The following is a 21,664-nucleotide window of genomic DNA, read 5'->3' as shown; positions in this document are numbered from 1 at the left end:
ACCCTGCAAACATTCGGGGGTTTGACTGAATAATTCATGTGTTTTTCCATCGCCGACCCTCATTAATGTGACCTTAGACAGTCGCGCTGACTTATTAGCTTAACATGTGTGATGCTAAAAAAAAAGCTGATTTTATGATGTTACTCTGTGTTTGAGCCATTTAAGCTACAAATCAGGCTGCGCTGGACTCAGATGAGCAGCTTTAATCTTTTTTTTTTTTTTTTTGCTGCTGGAGTTCAGTAGGTTGAAACTACGAGGAGGAAAGCTGCAGCTGTAATTTGGGCCACCGTGCTTTATCCCTGCATGTCAGTGTTTGTGCTGCATTCAGTCGCCTTTGGCTGCAGTCATCATTGTCTGTCAAGGTTACGCTGCTCAAAGTCGCTGAGGGATGAAATTGTGTTTGTTCCTGGACTGAAAAACAGCCCAGACACAAGTATAATAACGCTGCTAAAGAGCTTCTTCTGCAGCGAGAGGCGGCGCTCTAATGACCGAGCACCTTTTCCTCTTGTATATAATTCACCCCGCATCAATCTTTCAGCTCCAGTTTGCGACTCAGGGAGAAGATCCCGAGCAGCTCTCTGAGATTTCTCTGTCTGTCCCTGTCAGCTCGAATTTACTGCAGCGGCAGCAGCAGCGACGGCTGGTCGTGTGCAGACGGACGATGGTGGCATTTAAAGTGTGCGTCTGTGCATGGCTGTGTGCTGTCAAGGTACATTCAGAAGCGTCTCATTTATTCATGACCTGAGCGGCAATTGTTAATTTTTCAGCGAGTCGATCCAAACGACTTTCCTGTATTTGTGTGTCTGTGTTTGTGTGTGTGCGTCTCACAGCTGTCAATCATAAAAATGAATTTAAAAAAACTTGTTTTCTTGTTGCTTCTCTCTCTCTTTTCACTCCATCTCCTCCGTTTTTTTTCTGCTCAAGCCTCTTTTAGCACAAGAGCGTCATTTATTCATGCTCCTGGGCCTTCGATGCCATTTTCAGCCTCCTTTTTAAAAATTAACAGATTCGACAAGTTAACAAAAATAAATGAAACACGTGGTTGCCCTGCTTGGTGCAGAGGCTGATTTCAAGCGTGCATCAAAGGTGGCGGTGGGTTCGACATGAGAGGAAGTTATTTATACCTGCAGCTTGAAATACAGGCAGCGGAGCGGCGCAGGAAGCTTTTTTTGTTGTTGTGTGGTTTGAATCTCGTCCTACAAGTTTCTGCTGCCTGCTAATGCTTTTTCACTTTGAGGTGCAAGAGAAGAAAAAGTGTTGTTTCCTTTATCCCAGTGGTTGCCTGGTGCTTTCTTTTAGTGGATATATCTGTATCATGGATAGAAGTGCTGCTGTTTTATGGTATTTGTGCTCGAATCAGACCCATTAGTTTGCAGCAGTTCTGTAGATCTCAGTGAGGGATGCTATGGTGACAGTTTAAGTTTTCAAAATACACAAATCAGCCGCGACATTAAACCCACTGACAGGTGAATAACACCTGTCGCCTTGTTGCGCTGCCATAACTTTGACACAACCCCCTGAACACTGCTGCAGACCAAGCGAACCCTCCAATGACAGCAGGACATTGCAACTCTGCACAGCGCAAAAACTGCTCAGGAACAGCTCGAGGAACATGACCAAGAGCCCAAACTGTTTAACAAGCCTCCAAACTCCCCACATCTCAATCTAATCGCACATCCGTGTGGTGCACAAAAACCACGAAAGCTCAAGTTTTTTTTTGCAAATGTCCCATAACTTAACATAGTTTATTATTGTTGGGAAATTGCCCTGTTTGTGCTAAACCCTAGAGGTGATTAGCATGGATTAACACAAAAATGGAAGCAGCTATCTGTATTTAAAGCGCCAAAATGCAGCTACAAGCAACCCTGAAGTGTCTTAATTTAAATTTAAGAGTCTACAGCCAAGCTAGCGGCTGTTGACACGCCAACATCACCACGCTAACATGCATGCATGTAACATGAATGAATGAGAGTTTTTCACCCAAGCTAGCAGCTCTAAATCTCTATATAATAATAGAAATAAGTTGTATATTGTTATATAAATAGCAGGTGAAATGTTCATCAACATTATTTACCTCATTAGCGTGCTGCGTGTGAAATGAGCAAATGAAAAAGTGCCTACCGCCAAGCTAGCAGCTCTTGACACGCTAACATCAGCATGCTAGCACGCCCATGATAAATATAGTAATACATGTATTTATGTAGCCCTCTTCTTAATACATTTACAAAGTGCTTAACTGAAAGAATAATTAATTTAAAAAGATGTAAAACATTGTTAGAAATTATATAAAAGTGAACAAATATCATAAACGCAAATAAGAATGCTAACATGCTAATGCTTTTAGGGTAGCAGGAGTAATTTGCCTTATTAGCTAACATTTGTTAATTAACAGCAAAAATAGTCTATAGCTGAAGTAGAAGAGATATTACAGTCATTAGAATCACTAAAATGATCAAATTCATCCTTAGCGTACAATGCTAATGTACTAGCATGGCTAGCTAAAAACAATCATTTGTTGTTTTAGCAAGTGTTTGAAGTTAAAATTGCTAAAAACGACAGTGCATTTGTCATTTTATTCTTTTCGAAATGTTGGTTACTCTGTATTGACGTGGATTATTCACAGAGATGAATTAATACAGTTTCTACATTTCTATTTATTTAACAATCTCTTTTCCCCTGGTTCCGCTCTTCGTGCTAAGCTACGCTAATCACCTCCGGGCTGCACACTTACAGACATGACATTTGTATCAATCCTCTAATCTAATTGTGGGGAAGACAAATGAGCTAAATGTCAGCCTGTTATTTCTATAAAATCCTCTTCTCCGTCATGTCTGCTGCTCTCCTGTCTCTCAGCGCCATATGCTGCAGCCTCACGCTACTCTAAAAGCCAAGAATTTTCCCTCTTTTCTCTCTCTTTTTTTTTTTTTTCCTTCTTCTTCTTCTCCACGCTTCTCTTCTCTGACGCAGCTCTTTCGCTCGGCCTCGAGGGCTGATCCACTAATTTTAGCTTGGCGAGGAGGCAAAGACACAGATGGGACTCTTCTTGTTAATCTCATTTGCAAGTCAAAATTGTTTCTCCGTCTCTCCCTTGTGTTTTTCCCTTCTTATTCCTTCGCGCGTCGATTTTCCCGTCCCCTGTTTACTCTCGCGGCTCTCCAGCGAGTCGTTTGTCTGCAACGGAAAAGGTCGTTGAAACGCTGTTCTGGTAACGGGCGGCGACGTTTACGCCCAAGTCTTTGTGCGGAGAGCGTCGACGGGCGGCGAGCACTGCAGGCCACAAACACTCATTACTATCAGGCCTCGTTAAGAACTTCAACAGATGCTTCACGAGCGCTTAAGATGAGACTATTAGTGTAACACAGGATTAGAAGACTGAGTTGTTTTCTTGCTGTTCGCTGTAATTATCTCCTCAGACGACTCAGTTTTGCAGTTAAAGGAAAAGTTTGACCTTCGAGACAGTTTCAAAAACACCATTGATTATATCTGCTGACTTTCTTTTTCATGCCCAGACGGTGTTTTGACCCGTTTGAAACCAGGAAATGTGTTGGTTTTAAATCAGTGGTTCCCAAACAAAAGAGCCTGTTGAAGCTTTTCTGTTATAGAGGCTAGAAGAGGAAAAAAAATGTCCAGTAGCTGTAGAAAAACTTATTTAATTTCTGCACAACATTGTAGTTATTGCAAGAGGGGAAAAAAAAATCATAAACTACTTTAAAAGCATAAGCGCCATAAAGTCAGATGAGGTGTTCACATTCAAGGAAATTGACTTTTTGTGCATCATAGCAAGTAGAAAAGCTCTAAAGAAGGATAAAAGACGAATAAGAAGCAAGTTTAGCAAACAAGGGGTTTTATAAAAGTAATAAAAGTACAATAGAAGTATTTACAATGTGCAGGAATTTGCAAGGTCTGGAGTGTAAACAACTTGAAATGTGCTAAGAATTGTAATAACATCATTTAAAACGCTGCGCATTAATGCAACACGTTTAATCTTTCCACTGAAGTTGCATTGTTTTTCTTCTTTGGATGCCAACACACTCTGAGCTGCTGTAGCCGACTTCATCTCAACTCTGGTGAACCAGTCGTTGCTGGTTGAGGTAAAATGTGTTGTTACAGGTGTGTAGCGCAGGAGTTCTCTGGTAGATTGTGAAATAACGAGAGTTTTATCAACCCTGTAGGAACTTGTTTGGCTTGACTGTCGCAGATGCTCATTTAAATGTCCTGCACTCTAGATTTAAAAGTCATTTAAAGCTGTTTGTTGTAGCAGAAGTGCTGCTTTCCCGCACTTTAGCCCATTCATTTTATTATAGTGTGTTTTTCTTGTTCCGTCTTCTGAATGGTTATTTGGATTTTGGTCTGGGGAGTTTAGAGGGCAGGTCAACCCATAGTTGTGATCCTCGAGTTGCTCCTGAGCAGTTTTTTAGGTGTATCAGGACGCGTTGTCCAGATCTGAGGAGGCTACTGGCATCGAGGTGTGCTGTTGTCAAGGAAGGATGTGTTTGGTCTGGAAGGAGCGTCCACATGGATGCCAGGAGCCGAGGTTTCCCAGCAGAGCATTGCATTGTAACGAGATGATCGAGGGAGCTTCAGTAAAAAGCAACCAGACGTCACTTTCATGTTTCACCTTCTCATCCAAAGAGGCTTCTTCAGTTCTCAAAAGTGTTAAAAATAAGCTAAAACATGTCATAAATGACTTGGAAATTGACTCAAAGCTGTTAAATGTGACTTGATATTTGTCGTAAGTTACTTAGAAAACAGTCTAAAATGATCCAAACTTGTTCAAAATGACTCCAATAGTTCGGAAAATTGCCAAAAATGTCTTATAATATTAAAAACTACTTAAAACGTGTCACAAATGCCACAAAATCTGTCTCAAGAAGAAATGAAACCTGTCAGAAATAAGTTGATTATTGTCCAGAATGACTCCAAACTTGTAGAAAACAACTGTGTTTTTCTTTTAGTTTCTACTGATGTGCCTCAAAGTACAATGACCTGGATCACTGAGAAGCTACACAATGTAATATTTTTATCTTCAGAATGCAAATGTGTTTGTGTTTGTGTCTTAAAACGACTCAAATGTGACCAAATGACACAAACTTTGTCCAAAAATCACATGAATTATGTCCAGTATAAAATAATTTGGTCCAAAATGACTCCACACTTACCATAATAGACTCAAAATGTAACCAAAATGACTCAAAATGTGACCAAAATTCCTCTTAACTTGTCACAAATGACTCAGAAATGGTCTAAAATGAAATAAACTTGCGCAAAATGAATGACTGAAGCTCCTCAGATAACTGCAACCTGGATGAACGAGAGTCTACACAGATGATTATTAATCACTTCACCCGTCAGACATTTTAATATCGGAGCTAATGGGGCTGTAAAAGTGTCATCATCAGGCTTTTATGCCGCTCTTCACTTAAAAATCTATTATTTTGCACTGAAAAAAATGTGAACTATATCCTAAAAGAGGCAGGAATACGACGATTATATTCAATCACTTTTGATGAAAAATGAAGACCTCATAAAATCCACTACTTGTGGAATATTATGGACATTTTATTCAGAGATAAATTAAGCAGCACAGGTTTATGAGAAGAGTGGATTTTTTTTTAGTGAACGCTGATTAACTGCTCGTAACTAACGGTGTCTTTCCTCTGTTTGTGTTTCCGTCAGTGAGCAGAGCATCTGCCAGGCCCGGGCCTCTGTCATGGTCTACGATGACACCAGTAAGAAGTGGGTCCCCATCAAGCCCGGCCAGCAGGGCTTCAGTCGCATCAACATCTACCACAACACTGCCAACAACACCTTCAGAGTGGTGGGCGTCAAACTGCAGGACCAGCAGGTACAAAAAGAAAAGCAGCACCGTTCTGTGAAACAAGCATCGATATGGGGTTTATTTCACCTGAGAGCGAGATTTCACTGCACAGCCAGACGATTGCAACACTCGGGCGATTCTTGCAAGATAAACTCATTGCTGCAGGAAAGTTTGATAAGAGGCGATGTCAGTGGGTTTAAAACTGGACCAGTGAGAACCGGAGCAGATCTTCTGTCAGCCGCTCTGTTTTCGTGTTTGTGCGATCATTAAGGGTCTTTAGCGGCGCTCATCCTCCTCCGCTGCGACTTGGATGAAATCTTCTTCCTCCGTCTGTCAGTCTTTGCAGCAGCTCGTTAGCGCTTGTCTCGTGTGTTTATGTGTGATGTGATGAGTGAAAACACACGTTAGAGCTGAAGTGACAACAGTAAAGACGGCAGAAAAGTCAATAACTAACCTCCAGCTGTAACACTACAACGTTTTTCTTACTTAAATGTGGCGTGCAGGTGCTTTTTTGTGCAAATTGACAAACTTTAAATCCAACCTTATCTGCCTGAAACACCTCGTTTGAAGTCTTTTGTCACTTTTCAACATCACAGTGTCACATATTTGCGTAAAACCTTTCAAGCAGCGAGAATGAGCAGCTGTCTATACCCAGAGGTCCGATGTTACCATACAGAACCAGTGTTACCTGGCTTTGGTCGGCCCAGCTGACCAATCAGAGCAGGAGGGGGCAACTAAACAGAGCGTTTCTGATAGAGATGCTGCAGCAGTGTACAAATAAAGTGTTTTTTGAGCAATAAAGCATCTAAACATAATGTAGTAGACCCAAAGAATTAAAATTGTGAACCTGTAAACGTGCTTAATGTGGGCTCTTTAATGAGTAATGGGCCTTTAGTCAAATGAACTTGGCCAGTATGGCTGCAGATTTGGGAAAAGTTTTATCCTCAGAATGCAAACTTGTTTAACCAGCTTTGTGTTTTTGTCCAACGTGACTCAAATGACTCAAACTTTGTCCAAAATTGCTTGAAAACTCTGCAAAATTACTCACAATTTGTCCAGAATGAAATAAACTCAACCAAACTCAAAAGGTTTTTGAAATTGCTTGAAAATTGTCCAATATTATTTTCATCCAAAGTGGCTCAAATGTGTTCATACAACTTCACAAAATCTGTCCAAAGTGGCTCAAATGTTGTCCGAAATCGCTTAAACTGAGTCCAAAGTAAAATGAATAAATAATAAAGAATAATAAGTTATGGGCCTTTAAATGTACATTTATTTTATCTATTATTAGGGTTTTTTTTTAAAGCAGCCTTATTAAATATTGTTCTGTCATTTTGCAAAAGCAAGTTCAACATTTCTGACCCACGGGTTCTACAGTTTGTTTGGTGTGATTTAAGTTTTCAATGAGTTTCAAAAAGTAAAATATCAACAAAAAGCTCATTAACTACTAAAAAAAAAAGGTTCTTCCATGAGCTGGTGAACCAACAAATCCTAGAAAGAAGAATTTTATATTTTGCTATAAATGACATATCTGGACACGTGCAGCTCGAGTTTAAAAAAATCATCAGTGTACTCGTTTATGTTGACAAAAAAAAAACAGTGAGTAGCTGTGAAATAATAATAATTTTTCTCAACTGTTCTTTTTCAAGCTGCACAAAAACCTGCTACAAAACCAGCTTTCGTCAGGAGCTGTGCCGCCGTAAACGCTGGAACAAACAATGTGACTCGTGAGAAAAACAAGAAGTCCGTTGAAAATCCTTTCAAACGCGGTGCGATCAATTCTCTGGCATTTTAAAGTCTTTTTCTTCTAGCAACACGAGAACATTGATCGTGTTGTGTTTCCATCGCCACGCCCACATCTGTTGATGCACGAGACTCTTTCTTTACAGCTCTGTTCTCTCCTCTCAGGTGGTTATTAACTACTCGATAGTGAAGGGCCTCAAGTACAACCAGGCCACGCCGACCTTCCACCAGTGGAGAGACGCCAGGCAGGTCTATGGCCTCAACTTCGCCAGCAAGGAGGAGGCGACCACCTTCTCCAATGCCATGCTGTTCGCCCTCAACGTCCTCAGCGCTCAGGACGGAGGTTTGTGTCCCCTCAGCTTCTTTGTTACTGATCTCACTAGTAGAGGATCGTAAACACGGTAAATTCAAACACCAGGGAAAAGCCTCACGTCAGCAGCTGAAGTGTTTGTCATCGGCCTGAGGAAGGTCGTACCGGAGGCAGGTGAACTCTCCCGTGTCACAGCGGAGACCTCTCTGAAGGGCAGCTTTTTATATTCCTGCGCAGATGGCCGTCACACGCTCGCTTCGCTGATGCAGGAGTTTATAAGTGGAACCGAATGTTATTGTGGTGTGTATCAATAATGCAGTAAAATTCCAGGAGGAAGCCTCTAAATGCTGCGACCTGTTCTCTGCTGAGGGGCGTCTGGGTAAAGTTTGTATCAGTAGAAGATCAAAGAATCGTTTTAATTGTCTCACAGAAGCGTGAGGTTGCAGTTTAACAGTCAATAAAAGGTCAGTGAGGTAATGAACTGAAGCACCTTTTCTTAATGGTTGCTGCCGTTTAGATACGTCTAAGTGTCATTTCAAACCTTCATAAGCAAAAAAAACAAAACAAACACATTTGACAACACAGAGCTGCACACTTTAAAGCCCACTGCTGGCATGCTGACTTGTGTATTTATTCATGTATTGTGCGGTTTACCATCGACAGCAGACTGCTTTTTTGTACATTGAGCAGGTTCCAAGCTTCCTGCATCCACAGCAGACGGGACCAGATTCCACCGATTAAACATAAAATGTGTGTTTTATTATTTGAAGTATATTTCAACTCCAAATATGACCTCTGATTTTGAGCAGAAGTCCGACTGCAGAGCTTTGTTTGGTGGTTTCTTTGTTTTCTGTCACCTCTTCATTGTCTGCAGCCACAAGTTGTAGTGAACCAAAGAGAATCTTGGTTAAATGAAAACATACAAACAATCTACTTGGATGCCCACTTATAGGATCCGATCTGGTGAAAAAAAGTTCTTTATCTTCCTGACATGTGTTAAGGGGACACATCGTCTGAAAAACACAGATAGATAGATAGATAGATGGATGGATGGATGGATAGATGGATAGATAGATAGATAGATAGATAGACAGATTAGGAGCACAGGTCACAGACCCAATAGACAAGCAGACAGGTACCCAAATGAATAAAATTAGAAACCCTGATAGCTCACCTAATTGAGGGACCCATAAACAGGGGCTATAGTTCCTCGACGTAGCAGTCGTGGGTTCGACTCCCGCTGATGACCCTTTGCTGCAGGTCTCTCCATATTCTTCTCCCCCTCTTTCTTCTGTAGCTCTACTGCTCTAAAAGTAAAGGCAAAAGCTCAAAATATGTTTGTTTTTTTTTTAAATTGGAAAGCGTTTTAGATCGACAGATTCAGACTTCCAGGGTTTCAGATGCAACAAACCTGTGAGCTCACACGGTGGAGCTTTCTGTATCACAACACAGGTAGTCCATCAAAAATAATGCATTATTCCTTGATGTCCATCCATCCATCCATTATCTATACACCACTTAATCCTCACTAGGGTCATGGGGGGCTGGAGTCTATCCCAGCTGACTCAGGGTGAAGACAGGGGACACCCTGGACAGGTCACCAGTCTATCACAGGGCTACACTTAGAGACAGACAACCAAGCACACTCACATTCACACCTACGGACAATTTAGAATCACCAATTAACCTCAACATGTTTTTGGATTTGTGGGAGGAATCCGGAGAACCCGGAGAGAACATGGAGACTCCACGCAGAAAGATCCCAGTGCCCCCACCGGGACACGAACCAGCAACCCTCTTGCTGTGAGGCAACAGTGCTCCCAACTGCACCACCCTGCAGCCCCTCCTTGATGTAGTGCTTATTTCCTTATGAAAGTAACACCAGAGATGGTCAAATATCAAACTGAACGCTGCAACCGGAGCATCAGTCGTCAACTACAGATGTTGCGTCGTTGTTGTCAGAGTGTAATTAAGACTGACGAGGATGAAGAAGGAAATCACTTGATTAATAGCATCAATAACAGCTGCGTTTCATCGTGTTGCTTCCTGGGACACTTCAGCGCAACAGAGCCGCTGTTACTGTGATTAGCTGTGCTCGTGGTGTTTCCTGCTATAAGTCAAAATGTCTGCAGTGGAGAAGGCCTATTTAAAGACTTCCAGCAGCAGTTAATATACATGCGAGGCAGGCGAGTGTTTTTATGTGGCACGACGAGAGAGGCAGGCGGACATAAATTGGGGAGTGATAGAATGAGATTTAGAGACGGAGCGAGCGTCGCAGCTTGCCATTCATTACTCCCCCTCCTGCATCCCCCCCTCCAGCCTCTTAATTAGAGTGAGTCATTGAGAAGATCTCCCCTGGGCCTCGTGTTAGAGAGCACATCGTTTCATCTGCCTGATAACACGGGACCAGGAACAAAGAGGCTCGAGTGACAGCAGCCAAAACACGAGCGCTCAAATACACCAGAGGAGGATGACGCGCGCATTCGACTGACTGCGATACAGCAGCGACACACAATCTGCAAACGCTGTCTCACACATAAAACAGCAGCTTCTACAGCCCTCATGCATGTGTGCTGTTCATGTGGAAAAGCAATCTCTGTGCACCTCGGCTCGTTACGTAACACACATGCACAGTTTGTAGAGGATAACGTGCGTTCGGTCGCTCTGTAAACAGGTGTGCCGACACCCTCTAGTGGTCAGGAGGTCAACACTTGACCTCTTCTCCTCAGAGTTGCTCTCAAATTGGACTCTGGGGTAAATATTGTAGTTTCTGGTTGATATAATTCAGGAGATGTGCAAAATAAACTCATATTTCACGCTTGAAACACTAAATAAGGCCTATTTTAATTCACCATATCAACGCTAGAATCCAAATGGTGCTCCTCTAATTTAATATTGATTCAATTGATGTTTGATAATCGGATAAAAAGACAAAATTACCTGATTGCAGGTTTTACAAAAATGAAGACTTGCTTTTCCATTTCATGTCATTTTTTTTTAACAAGCATGAGGCTAAATAAGAAGTTTTGAGAGCATATTTTTTCCTTTAGTTGTCTGTAATGAGCACATCTGTCAAATGTTCACTGTAATAAATAAATAAAAATATCTTTCAAGATACAATAAATTAAAAAGAAAAAAAAGAAAAATCTGATGCTTCTGTGGAGCCAAAAGCAGCTGCTGCAAAAACTGATAGTGTGAAAGGAACAAAAAATGCCTTAAAAGCTCAGTTTACAGCAGCAACTGAGAATATTATTGCTAGTTTTACACTGATGCCCTGAGATTGGACATTTTTCCATTTTTTAAAACTATATATTGCATTACTTTTTCCCTTGATTTCTAAACTCTAGTATGTAATAGAGGACAATGTGTCACACATTGTTACCTTTGAATAAATGCTCTTTATCCATTAAAATGCAACTGGCCTTATAATTTATTCAGTATTTTTGTGTGTGTTTCAGTGTTTATATGCATTTTTTAAATGTTGAACAGTGAATTGGGAAAAATGTGAAACATTTTATTCACATAAGAACAAGAAAATACAAGTTTTGTGTCATAACAACCTAAAAATATCTCTTTATGACATACTTTCCATATTATAACGTGACTCTGATTCATTGTGCTGTATTTAGTATCACAGTAATTTGCTGCTGTCGTAATCAAAGACTAAAACATAAAGGCTGAGATTGATTTCTGACACCAGAACCAGTGACACCAAACATCGCCACCAGTTCCATTGTTCTGCAGTTTATAATCACATCATTCATACAGATTTATTCTCAGCTGATAGAGTTGCAGCTGAAAGTTTATTCTTGACCTCAGACACATTAGTTGACAATATTCTCTAATCTATAGCTGAACTGAACAGAAGAATGATCTTAAACTTCAGCCACCTTCCTTGTTTTTTGGAAGTGCTCCATCTGAGGTTTGTGCAATGAAGCAGGGTTTGAGGTTAGCGAGGAAACTTCAGGTTTAACTCTCAGGTTTCAGGACTAGTGCTGCACAGCTAAGCAGGTTATGTGCAAGATGTTAGATTAATGCATATAAAAACACTTTCTGATCAGTCGGCTCTCGGGGAAAATGCATCACATTCAAGAAGATTCGTAAGAGCTTAGATAGTGGGAGGGACTCACAAGACAAGACATTTTTTTTCTTTTCTTTCCCTAACAAACACAATAGCGGCAGATAAAGATTCTCACCATATTCCTCTTGTTCTCTGTTGATTGCAAGCAGTTTCAAAGCCATTTCATTGTTCTACAGGCCTCTGTATGGCGATATAATCCTGAAACAGACTCTGATTACAGCTCTAAAGCCTTGCACTTGTTGACCTTATAAGTTTTCGCAGTTAACCTACTTATTCGATGGAGTGATGTTTTCATATTTGTTCTTTCCTCCCGACTCTGTTTAACGCCACCAACGCTGCAGCTGAACGAATCAGGCTGCAGTTGTTTAAGAAGAGGCTGCATGAAGCAACACAATAAATGGAGCACAAAATCGTAATTATAGTCGGAGCCACACGTTCCTCAATGATAACATTAACGAGCCTAAAATAAATGTTTGGAAATCTTGCTGTCCTGCTTTGGCTGCAGCAGCTGTGTTGCTTTTAGTTTGTTTTATGTTTTTAAACCTCTGTTATTGGTTTAGGATCATAATTTGTTCTTCTTGTGAGAAATACATGGCTGTAGATCTGCCCATGTTTGGTCATTTGATGCTTTCCCCTTTAATTATTGCTTTCCAACACTGAATTATAATCATTATATTTTGGGGTTTTTGGAGTCTTTCATGTGAAAATTAAAAAAGTAAAGTTGCGTAAATAGCCGTCCCTTTTTGTGCTGCTGAGAAGCATCATGATGCTGCCACCGCCATGCTTCACAGTGGGAATGGTGTGTTTATGATGACGTGCAGAGTTTGGTGTCTAGTCTGATGGCCAAAGTGCTTAATTTTGGTCTCATCAGACCAAAGAACCTTTTCCAGTTGAGCTCAGTCTCCCCCATGCCTCCTGGTGAACATTAGTCCCGATTTAATATGAACTTTTTTGCCAACTATGACTTTCTCTAATCTGCTCTCCTGTAAAGCTTTGACTGGTGAAGAACACACAACAGTTGTATGCATAATTTTAGCTGCTGAAGCTTGTAACTCCTTCAGAGGAGTCATACGTGTCTTGGTGGCCTCCATCACTGGCCTCTTTCTTGGAAGATCACCCAGTTTTTGAGGGAGCCTGATTTAAACATGTGCCATGTTCCTTAAATTTTTTAAATCATCCATTTAACTGTTTTCCAAGGGATATTGAGTGACTTGGATTTTTTTTAATCCATTTCCTGACTTGTCAATAACCTTTTCAGATGTTCCTGGAGTGTTCTTTTGTCTTCATGAGATAATTATAACCAGAAGTACGGATTCACCAGTGACTGGACCTTCCATATAGAGGTGTACTACTATTATACTACAATCACTGAGTCACATTCACTGCACTCAGATGACTTCTAGCACCAATTTGCTGCACCTGTGTTGAATTAGGTGTTTCACTTTAACGGGGGTGGGCAAGAAGGTCACCGGTTCGCGTCCCGGTGGGGGCACCGGGATCTTTCTGCGTGGAGTCTCCATGTTCTCCCCGTGCAGCGTGGGTTCTCTCCGGGTTCTCCGGCTTCCTCCCACACAGTCCAAAAACATGTTGAGTTTAATTGGTGATTCTAAATTGTCCGTAGGTGTGAATGTGAGTGTGCTTGGTTGTCTGTCTCTAAGTGTAGCCCTGTGATAGACTGATGACCTGTCCAGGGTGTCCCCTGCCGTCGCCCTAAGTCAGTTGGGATAGACTCCAGCGCCCCACGACCCTAGTGAGGATTAAGCGGTGTATAGATAATGGATGGATGGACTTTAACGGGGGTGAATACTTAGACAATAACTTGTTTTCCATTTGATATTTTTAATGCACTGGCATTGCTTTGTAGAAATCTGTTTTCACTTTGACATGAAAGAGTCTTTTTTGTACATTTTTGTCCAAAAAAAATGCCTAATGTTGTAAACCGTTATTCATGTTGAAAAGCAATAAAAAGGGGAACACGTCCAAGGGTACTGTAGGTTCTAACACCGTGAGTTGACCCAGTGAGTTGATAACCAGCCTCATATGAACATTAAAGTCAGGTTTAGTGAAGCCGGATAACAAAAACCTATCCTGCGTATGTTAAACTTGCTTCGTAGTACCACCCTATAGGCATCCGGTTTAATACCAACTGTGCAGCACATCCAGTTTCATTGAGACGCTTCAGTATGCAGCCCTCCGGTCTCGGTGTAAACCAGGGCTGCATGAGGATCAGCTCTCTGTGATATTTGCATGTTAAAGCGACGTTATGCTGTGCAGCCCGCGGACGAACTCGGGCTTTTGAAACATTACCCAGAGATGCTCGCTGCACTGCTGCCGCCGCTGGTTTGGGTTACAAGAAGATGACAGATGATCCTGCCGCCGAGGGGGAGGAGGGGGAGGAGGGGGAGGAGGAAGGCAGGTGAGATAGAGGCAGGTGATGGTGGGAGACGAAGAGGAAGAAGGCTGAGAGATGGTCAGGAGGGAGTGGGTCTGTCAGTGCCTCTGTGTCTGCTACAGCCGGTTCCTCTTCTTCACTATGTCGTGTACGTAGTAAAACTGTGTGAACTCCTGCATGACAGCGGCGCTTTTAGGTTTGTGCATGTGTGTGTAGTAGTAGTAGTAGTAGTAGTAGTAGTAGTAGGAGTAGCAGTAGTCGTAGTAGTAGTAATGGTAGTAGTAGTAATAGTAGTAGTGTCGTTGTTCAGTCACTCCATTGTTTTAAATGCTTCTTATCTACTCACAGCATCTACAAGTTATGTTATTTGGTTTTAATTGTAATAAATAGCAAACAGTAACTCAGTAAAAACTCAAATTCTTGACTTCAAATTTATTATATTGTAAATGTAAATAGTGAGAATTAAATGTTCAAGCAGCATCTGTTTCTGGTGTCCAAAAAGTGTAGCAGCAGTTTTCATCATTCTGTCATTAATGTAATTTATCTATCAAGCAAAACTGCCAGATTATGCCGGTTCTGTCATCTCTAAAGTGACAATGTGCCGCTTTTCTGTTTCACTACTGCCCTTGGTGTGAACTGCTCTGTTACCTCAGAATCTACATTTTTCTGCATGTTACATAGATTATGATCCAGGTGTGTCTCCCACTTTTGTCATATACGGACACTTTCTCCTCGTCAGGACCCCATAGTGTCACTTCAACACACTGTGCACCCTTTTTATGTAATTTTGCAGTGTGCAGGGCAGTTTGACTGACCTCGCCGTAATAAAACAACAGTGGCATCATGTAAACAAACTGGCATTTAAAGGGTTAAAATACATTAACATTTGGTAGTTATGATTAAGACTGATGTAGGTGCAAGAATTAGGTTTGACGCAGACATTTTTTGTCTTTAACTTTTTAAAATCTTTAGCTGTTTTGTGCAATTAACCGAGATCCTAATAGACGTTAAATTTGCATAAATGACACCTATAGGGACTAAATATTCGACCCATTTTTCTCGTGTGCATTATCCTTCACACATTTCTACCAATTTCTCATGTGCAATATATGTTATGTGCAGTGCTCTTCCTATTTATACTTTTATTTGTCCTCTTTTTTTTTTTGTACACAATTTTTTTCTTAGGTTGACTTGTTGCTATTTTTTGCTCTTTTTCTGCATCTGTACTGCTGCAACAAGAGAGTTTCCCCATTTGTGGTGATGAATAAAGTACAATCTAATCCAGGCGTGGGCAATCCTGGTCCTCGAGGGCCACAGTCCTGCATGTTTTAGATGTGTCCCTCTTCCAACACACCTGATTCAAATGATCAGCTCATCATCAAGCTCTGCAGAAGCCTGACAACGATCCTGATCATTTGAATCAGGTGTGTTGGAAGATGGAAAAATCTAAAACATGTAGGACTGTGGCCCTCGAGGACCAGGATTGGACACCCCTGATCTAATCTAAACTAAAAGCTGAGTAAAATCCACACTTTTGAGACTTTTCCATTTTAAAGTAGTAATAATGGGGAAAAAGACACTAATAATGTTTACACTGTTTAACACTGAACCTTTGGAAACAAACCGGCATCACAGTGAACATAACGCAGCCTCAAATCTTCTCTCTGAAATTAAAGAATTTGCAGCTGTAGATAAATAATAACAAGGAAACCGAGCTGTTATTAGCTTGCAGGTCAAACATTGCTCCTGTACACACGGTGAGGTACCCGATAGTCGGCGTGAGTCAGGCCTTTTGTCATCCCCGTGTTATTTTTGGGCCTCTGCAACTTGATCAATGGCAGCCATTAGCTCCGGAGTCGCTTCCATTAGAGACGCGAGCGCTGGAGAGTGTCGTCACCGGGTATCGACCCTGAAAACGGCCCGGCCGAGCTGTAAAACTGTTACGTAAGGGCCACCTTTCATCGGACGGAGGTCGGCAGGTTGTGCTTCTGTTTAATGCACTTTTACAGCTCTCCATTAGCCAAACATAAATCAGCAAAATGAAACTCTCCCACTGAAGGTTTTTGGAGGAAAGGTCCAAGAGGCGGCTGCCAAAAACACAAACGTGAGCGTAAATTCTCAATCTTTCCCCCCGAAGTTGGTTTTGGGAGGAACATGAAGTTTAATATCGTCCCAGAAGAGATCAATCATGAGAAATATTTCATTGAAAACTGATGATTCACTCTGATTTGATTGTAAGTCCTCGACTTGACGTCTTATCGCGTCTTAAATTAATTACATTCGCTATCTGGCTCCTCATCTGCAGATCTCACTCGTGGCGTTAAACGGATTACATTGCGGAGTGCCTTGTAGCTCATATCATCAGAGAGATAATACAGAGAATAACGCAAAATAGCTGATTTTGAAGAAACAAGGAGGGGCGAAAAATAGTCAAAATTCTCTTTTTTTCTCTCCCTCTCTTTTGACCTCGCTGCAGTGTGTTGTCGACTCCACTCGCCAGACCGTCCTCTGTTTCCAATCTGAGTCTGTCTGTTTGCAGCTCCAACACTCTCCAGACTTGGCTCGAGTGCTCAGTTTTTACTTTCCATAACACAAAGACCCGTCGGCGGGTTCCGAGTCATCAGAGAATAACACTCGCGGGTCTCTGTTTGACGTCTGTTTGGGCGCCGGTTTTTGACATTTGTGTGAATTTCAAACTCGCTCGGCATTAAGAGCCAAGCAGCGTTTTCTCTCTCTCAGGAGCAAACAGAGAAAAAAAAACAAAAAGCCAAGCAGCTGCAGATTCTGCCTCCCTTCAACAGCCTGAGTGGATGAATCAATTTATGCTCATTTACTGAGGGATTAATATGCTTTTCATTGCACATTACATGAAAAAAAACAAAAACGGAGGACGTAATGATTAACTGCTGTTTAATTCCCTGTCATTCGCTGGTTAATTGTCTTGACTGGCACTAATTTTAATTACCGTTATAGCGCTGGTAATGGATTATTAAGGTCAACTTCACTTTATCTGTGTCTCTTTCTGCTTTGCGTCTTTAGGTCCAGCTCTCCAGCGCCATGTCCAGAATGGACCGACTTCAGATGAGATAGAAGCTCAGAGAGCGAGGTAACGTTTGTTTTCTGAGAGCACACAAATTAAAAACTCTGTTACCTTCAAGTCTGAATGACCTCTATGTAACAGGAACAGGTTTTTGGACACTGGTGAGCACGGAAACAAGTTAGGAAACAGTTTTTATCTTGAGGTCAGGGTTTTTCTTGGCTCTGATCAGGCCTTTGGTAGGTAATGATGCTTAATATTAAGCATAACCAGTCTGCATTTACTAACTTGCTTAACAGAAATCTTTGCATTTTCCTGTTAATTCTGACCATTTGATGAACAAAAATGTTTGTTCTGTTTGAGTAATGCCACCCCAATTTGCAAAACTGGTCAATTTTTTTGTCTTCTACCTCAGTTCATATCATTTTGATGCTGGTGATTTTCCTTTGGCACATGTTTAAGCCTCTTGTAGGGGTGCTAAAAATTCCTCTATGCATAAAAAACCCCTGCATATTTATGCAACAGATGACTGTAATTTCCATATTCACCCTCCTTTTAGCTCCGTTTTTGTTCTCCACCAGCTCCTGACAGAAACATCTCGCTCTTTAGCACTTCAAAGTTCACCATTTGTTTCCCTGCTGTTTGATGCTTGCTAGGAAACACTATCGTGACAGCAACACGAAATAAAGTACATTTGGACTGGTGTTTAATTTACAGTTTGATCAGCCACTCAGCGCTCCTTTTTTGTGTCATTGCGGGGTTTATACAGTTTAGTAAACTGCCAAAAGTCAGTAAAGCCATGACGTCTGTAAATCCTGTGCAGATGTTTGACTGAAAATACAAACAAACTCTACAATAAATAACTTCAACAGCCACATGCAGATAAACTTCCTTTTGGATTTGTTCCCGGCACCTCCCGTGCTTGGCTTGTGTGCCTTTTGTTGGGGGAAACCACATTTATAAATCCCCAATTTTCCTATAAACTCTGGGCTCCTGCCTCGGGAAAGTCTACAGATATGTGGACTCACATAAATAACAGTGTTAAACAGTCGCCATCAGAGTCCTCATTCAGTCAGTGATTTGACAGTCTCTGAACATGGAGGTTGGGTTTGAGTCGCCATGTTTTTTATCTGTGACGCCTCCTGACTTCCGATTAATCCAAAAGTGAGTAATGAGGTGGAGCGTGAGTGGAGCTGAGGCGGTGACAGGTTCTTAATTATGCGCAACTTTAAACCTTAGTAAAATAGAAATTGGTGAGTTACTTAAAAATTCTTGGGGAAGTTAACTATGGAGACCACCAGAGTGTAAACATGTTTATGTCTGCTGCACAGTCGGACATTTTAACTTGGGGGTCTGTGGGGTTTGACCACAGACTGTATGTTAAAGATGGACTAATCCACATTTATTTGAAGATGACTGTTTAGAAGCCTTGAGTTTGGAATTTGTCCGTCGTCATCTTGCTCTTTTACAACCAGAAGTGATGAGATAAGAGAGAACTAAAGGAAGCCACAATCACAAGATATCCCCACCTTAAGCGTACTCCGATTTATCGTCTATTTCACTCTAAATTCAACCATAATTTACCAAAATAACATCATGCTGTATTGAAGGAGACTTAAAACTAGCAAATGAGACCACAAACGCATCAAGAAAATGTTTACTGAGGTAATAAATCACGTGAGAAAACTGGGTCATTATCTCAATGTGACTCCTTTTTGCAACCAGAGGAGTCGCCCCCTGCTGGCTGTTAGAAAATAATGCAGGTTTAAGGCACTTTTTAAACCCAGTTTGTCTTTTATTTATGCTCTGTAGGGATTGACTAACGTTGGACTGAGTGGATATTGATGGAACTGCAGTTGTTGTTGCTCATTTCTCAGCCCTGGTGGTTGATCCCGTATTGTTTTCACGTAATATCCGTCTCCCACAACAAGAAGCTTTTCTGTAAATGTCGAGTGCTTGTGACGAGCAGTGCAAGAAAAGCACCAGCCTACAGTCAGAGTGACACTCCAAACACTCCATACTCGAAAAAGATAAAAGCTCCTCGGCTATATTTAGAGCTTCCCACCGGTGATGTGACATTTGCTTCCGAAATATTTACCGGTGAGGCTTCTTGTATTTTTGCTGACTTGGATTCAGAATCATCTCCAAACCGGCGGCTGAACTGTTAGCGACCTTGGTCCAGATGGGAGCAGTAGTGAGGATTAGAGTAGTAAATTCAGTCCCATGTGTCTGACAACCTGTCACACAGACAGAGCTTCAACTCACGCTGCTGCCCTTTGAGAGTTTTACTTTAATACTCTTTTCATTCTGTCTCCTCCCTTCGTATCCACTGTGTCTCCTACAGAACCACCTCCCATGTTAAACAAAGACTTCAAAACTGACTCAAACGCATGAAAAAAAAAGTCCCTATTTTCTAAATCAGAGTGGCAGATTGAAGAATCCAAAATAATGGATGATTCAAAATGCTGCTTGAGGCAGTTTCCACGGTTTGCAGAGCGGCCTGCATCGCTCCCAGTGTGGCTGCTGCTCCTCTCTGCACTTCACAGACAGACACAACTAGGTCTTTGTTGCTGTTTTTAAACCCATTTCGGCTCTGCCTATTGGTTCATCCAATTGCCAAATGCCGCGGCTTAGGAGAACAAATATGATGGGAGTTAGGGCTCTATCTGATCCCGTGTCGACTGAACTGTTCCTCCGGCGCAGAGGATTACGGCGGTGATTGTGCGGGCAGATTGTGCGCTTATGCATGTGTGTTTGTCACAAATTAATTTGACGGAGCTCCTCTCCAGGCAGCGTTGCTCAGCAGCTCTGCTCCTGCTGTCACGTCAGGCAGGCTGCTGTCTCAGCACTTCTGCTGTCCAACGCACAGCTGGAAAATTCCACTTCCTCGCCGTGAGCTGCCTCTCTTCCTTCTCTCTCCTGAGCCGTGACACACATATGCTTCTCACATCAAACGCTGACATGTGAGGGAAGACGGGGAAGGGTTGATCGAGGGAGGAGGAGGAGGCGGAGGAGGAGATGAGGGAGAAAGATGTGGGTTTGGACAGAAGGAGAGTGATAGTTAAACTGCTAGAAAGCCAAGATGGTAACTTTAGGTCATGTTTGAAAGTGTTCAAATTCTTCACTTAATTTCAGGTACAGCAAAGTGAAAGTACTTTATTACAAGTAAAAGTCCATCCATCCATCATCTCTACACCTTCATCCTCTCTAGGTCATGGGGGGCTGGAGTCTATCCCAGCTGACTCAGGGTGAAGGCAGGTTCACCTGGACAGGTAACCAGTCTATCACAGGGCTACACTTAGAGACAGACAACCAAGCACACTCACATTCACACCTACGGACAATTTAGAACCACCAATTAACCTCAACATGTTTCTGGATGGGCTGCAAGGTGGTTCAGTTGGTAGCACTGTTGTCTCGCAGCAAGAAGGTCGCCGGTTCGCGTCCCGATGGAGGCACCCGAATCTTTCTGCGTGGACTCTCCATGTTCTCCCCGTGCAGTGTGGGTTCTCTCCGGGTTCTCCGGCTTCCTCCCACACAGGAAGCCGGACACAGTCCAAAAACATGCTGAGGTTAATTGGTGATTCTAAATTGTCCGTAGGTGTGAATGTGAGTGTGCTTGGTTGTCTGTCTCTAAGTGTAGCCCTGTGATAGACTGGTTACCTGTCCAGGTGAACCTGCCTTCACCCTGAGTCAGCTGGGATAGACTCCAGCCCCCCGCGACCCTCGTGAGGATAAAGCGGTGTATAGATAATGGATGGATGTTTTTGGACTGTGGGAGGAAGCTGGAGAACCCGGAGAGAACCCGCACAGGGGAGAACATGGAGACTCCATGCAGAGAGATCACTGGGACGCGAACCGGCAACCTTCTTGCTTCTTGCACAGAGCCAAGTAAAAGTCCTCCAAGAAAAATCACACTTAAGTTAAAGTTAATTGCAGCAAAATATAGTTAAAGCATTGCGGTTGAAGTCCTGGTTTGGCCTCTCCGACTGATTTAATATTATATTATTAACAGTGAAGCGTCAGTGTGTCGGCAGCACGTTGCTGTTGGAGCAGCTGCAGGTTTGAACTCCTTTACATCCAGTTTTATATGCAGAGACAGCAAAATAAATGTGATGCCTCCAAACATGATTAATGGGCGAGGAAAGAAGAAAAAAAAAAAACAAAAGTTCTGATATACGAATCTGTTTCCACTTTTTATTTCATTGTTTTGCTACATGCTGAGATGTTGGATCATATTTAAATGAAACCATGTGAGAAGCTTCGAGGGGGACAAAGTCACT

At 42.0% G+C, this 21,664-nt stretch overlaps 1 protein-coding gene across 1 annotated transcript in view; it reads left to right on the top strand.

The window, feature by feature from the left end:
• The window catches only part of evlb (Enah/Vasp-like b), a 47,617-nt gene that overhangs the window by 18,670 nt on the left and 7,283 nt on the right, over positions 1-21,664 (top strand). Inside the window, exons 2-4 of the mRNA XM_008285476.1 lie at positions 5,677-5,845; positions 7,727-7,904; positions 17,384-17,450. Coding sequence (XP_008283698.1) covers positions 5,677-5,845; positions 7,727-7,904; positions 17,384-17,450 — 414 coding nt within the window. The remainder of the gene's footprint in view (positions 1-5,676; positions 5,846-7,726; positions 7,905-17,383; positions 17,451-21,664) is intronic.

The sequence above is a fragment of the Stegastes partitus genome, unplaced genomic scaffold (assembly GCF_000690725.1).
Source record: "Stegastes partitus isolate 25-593 unplaced genomic scaffold, Stegastes_partitus-1.0.2 Scaffold403, whole genome shotgun sequence".
NCBI lineage: Eukaryota > Metazoa > Chordata > Actinopteri > Pomacentridae > Stegastes > Stegastes partitus.
The sequence above is the reverse complement of the archived record's forward strand: the minus strand, read 5'-3'. Positions and strand labels throughout refer to the sequence as shown.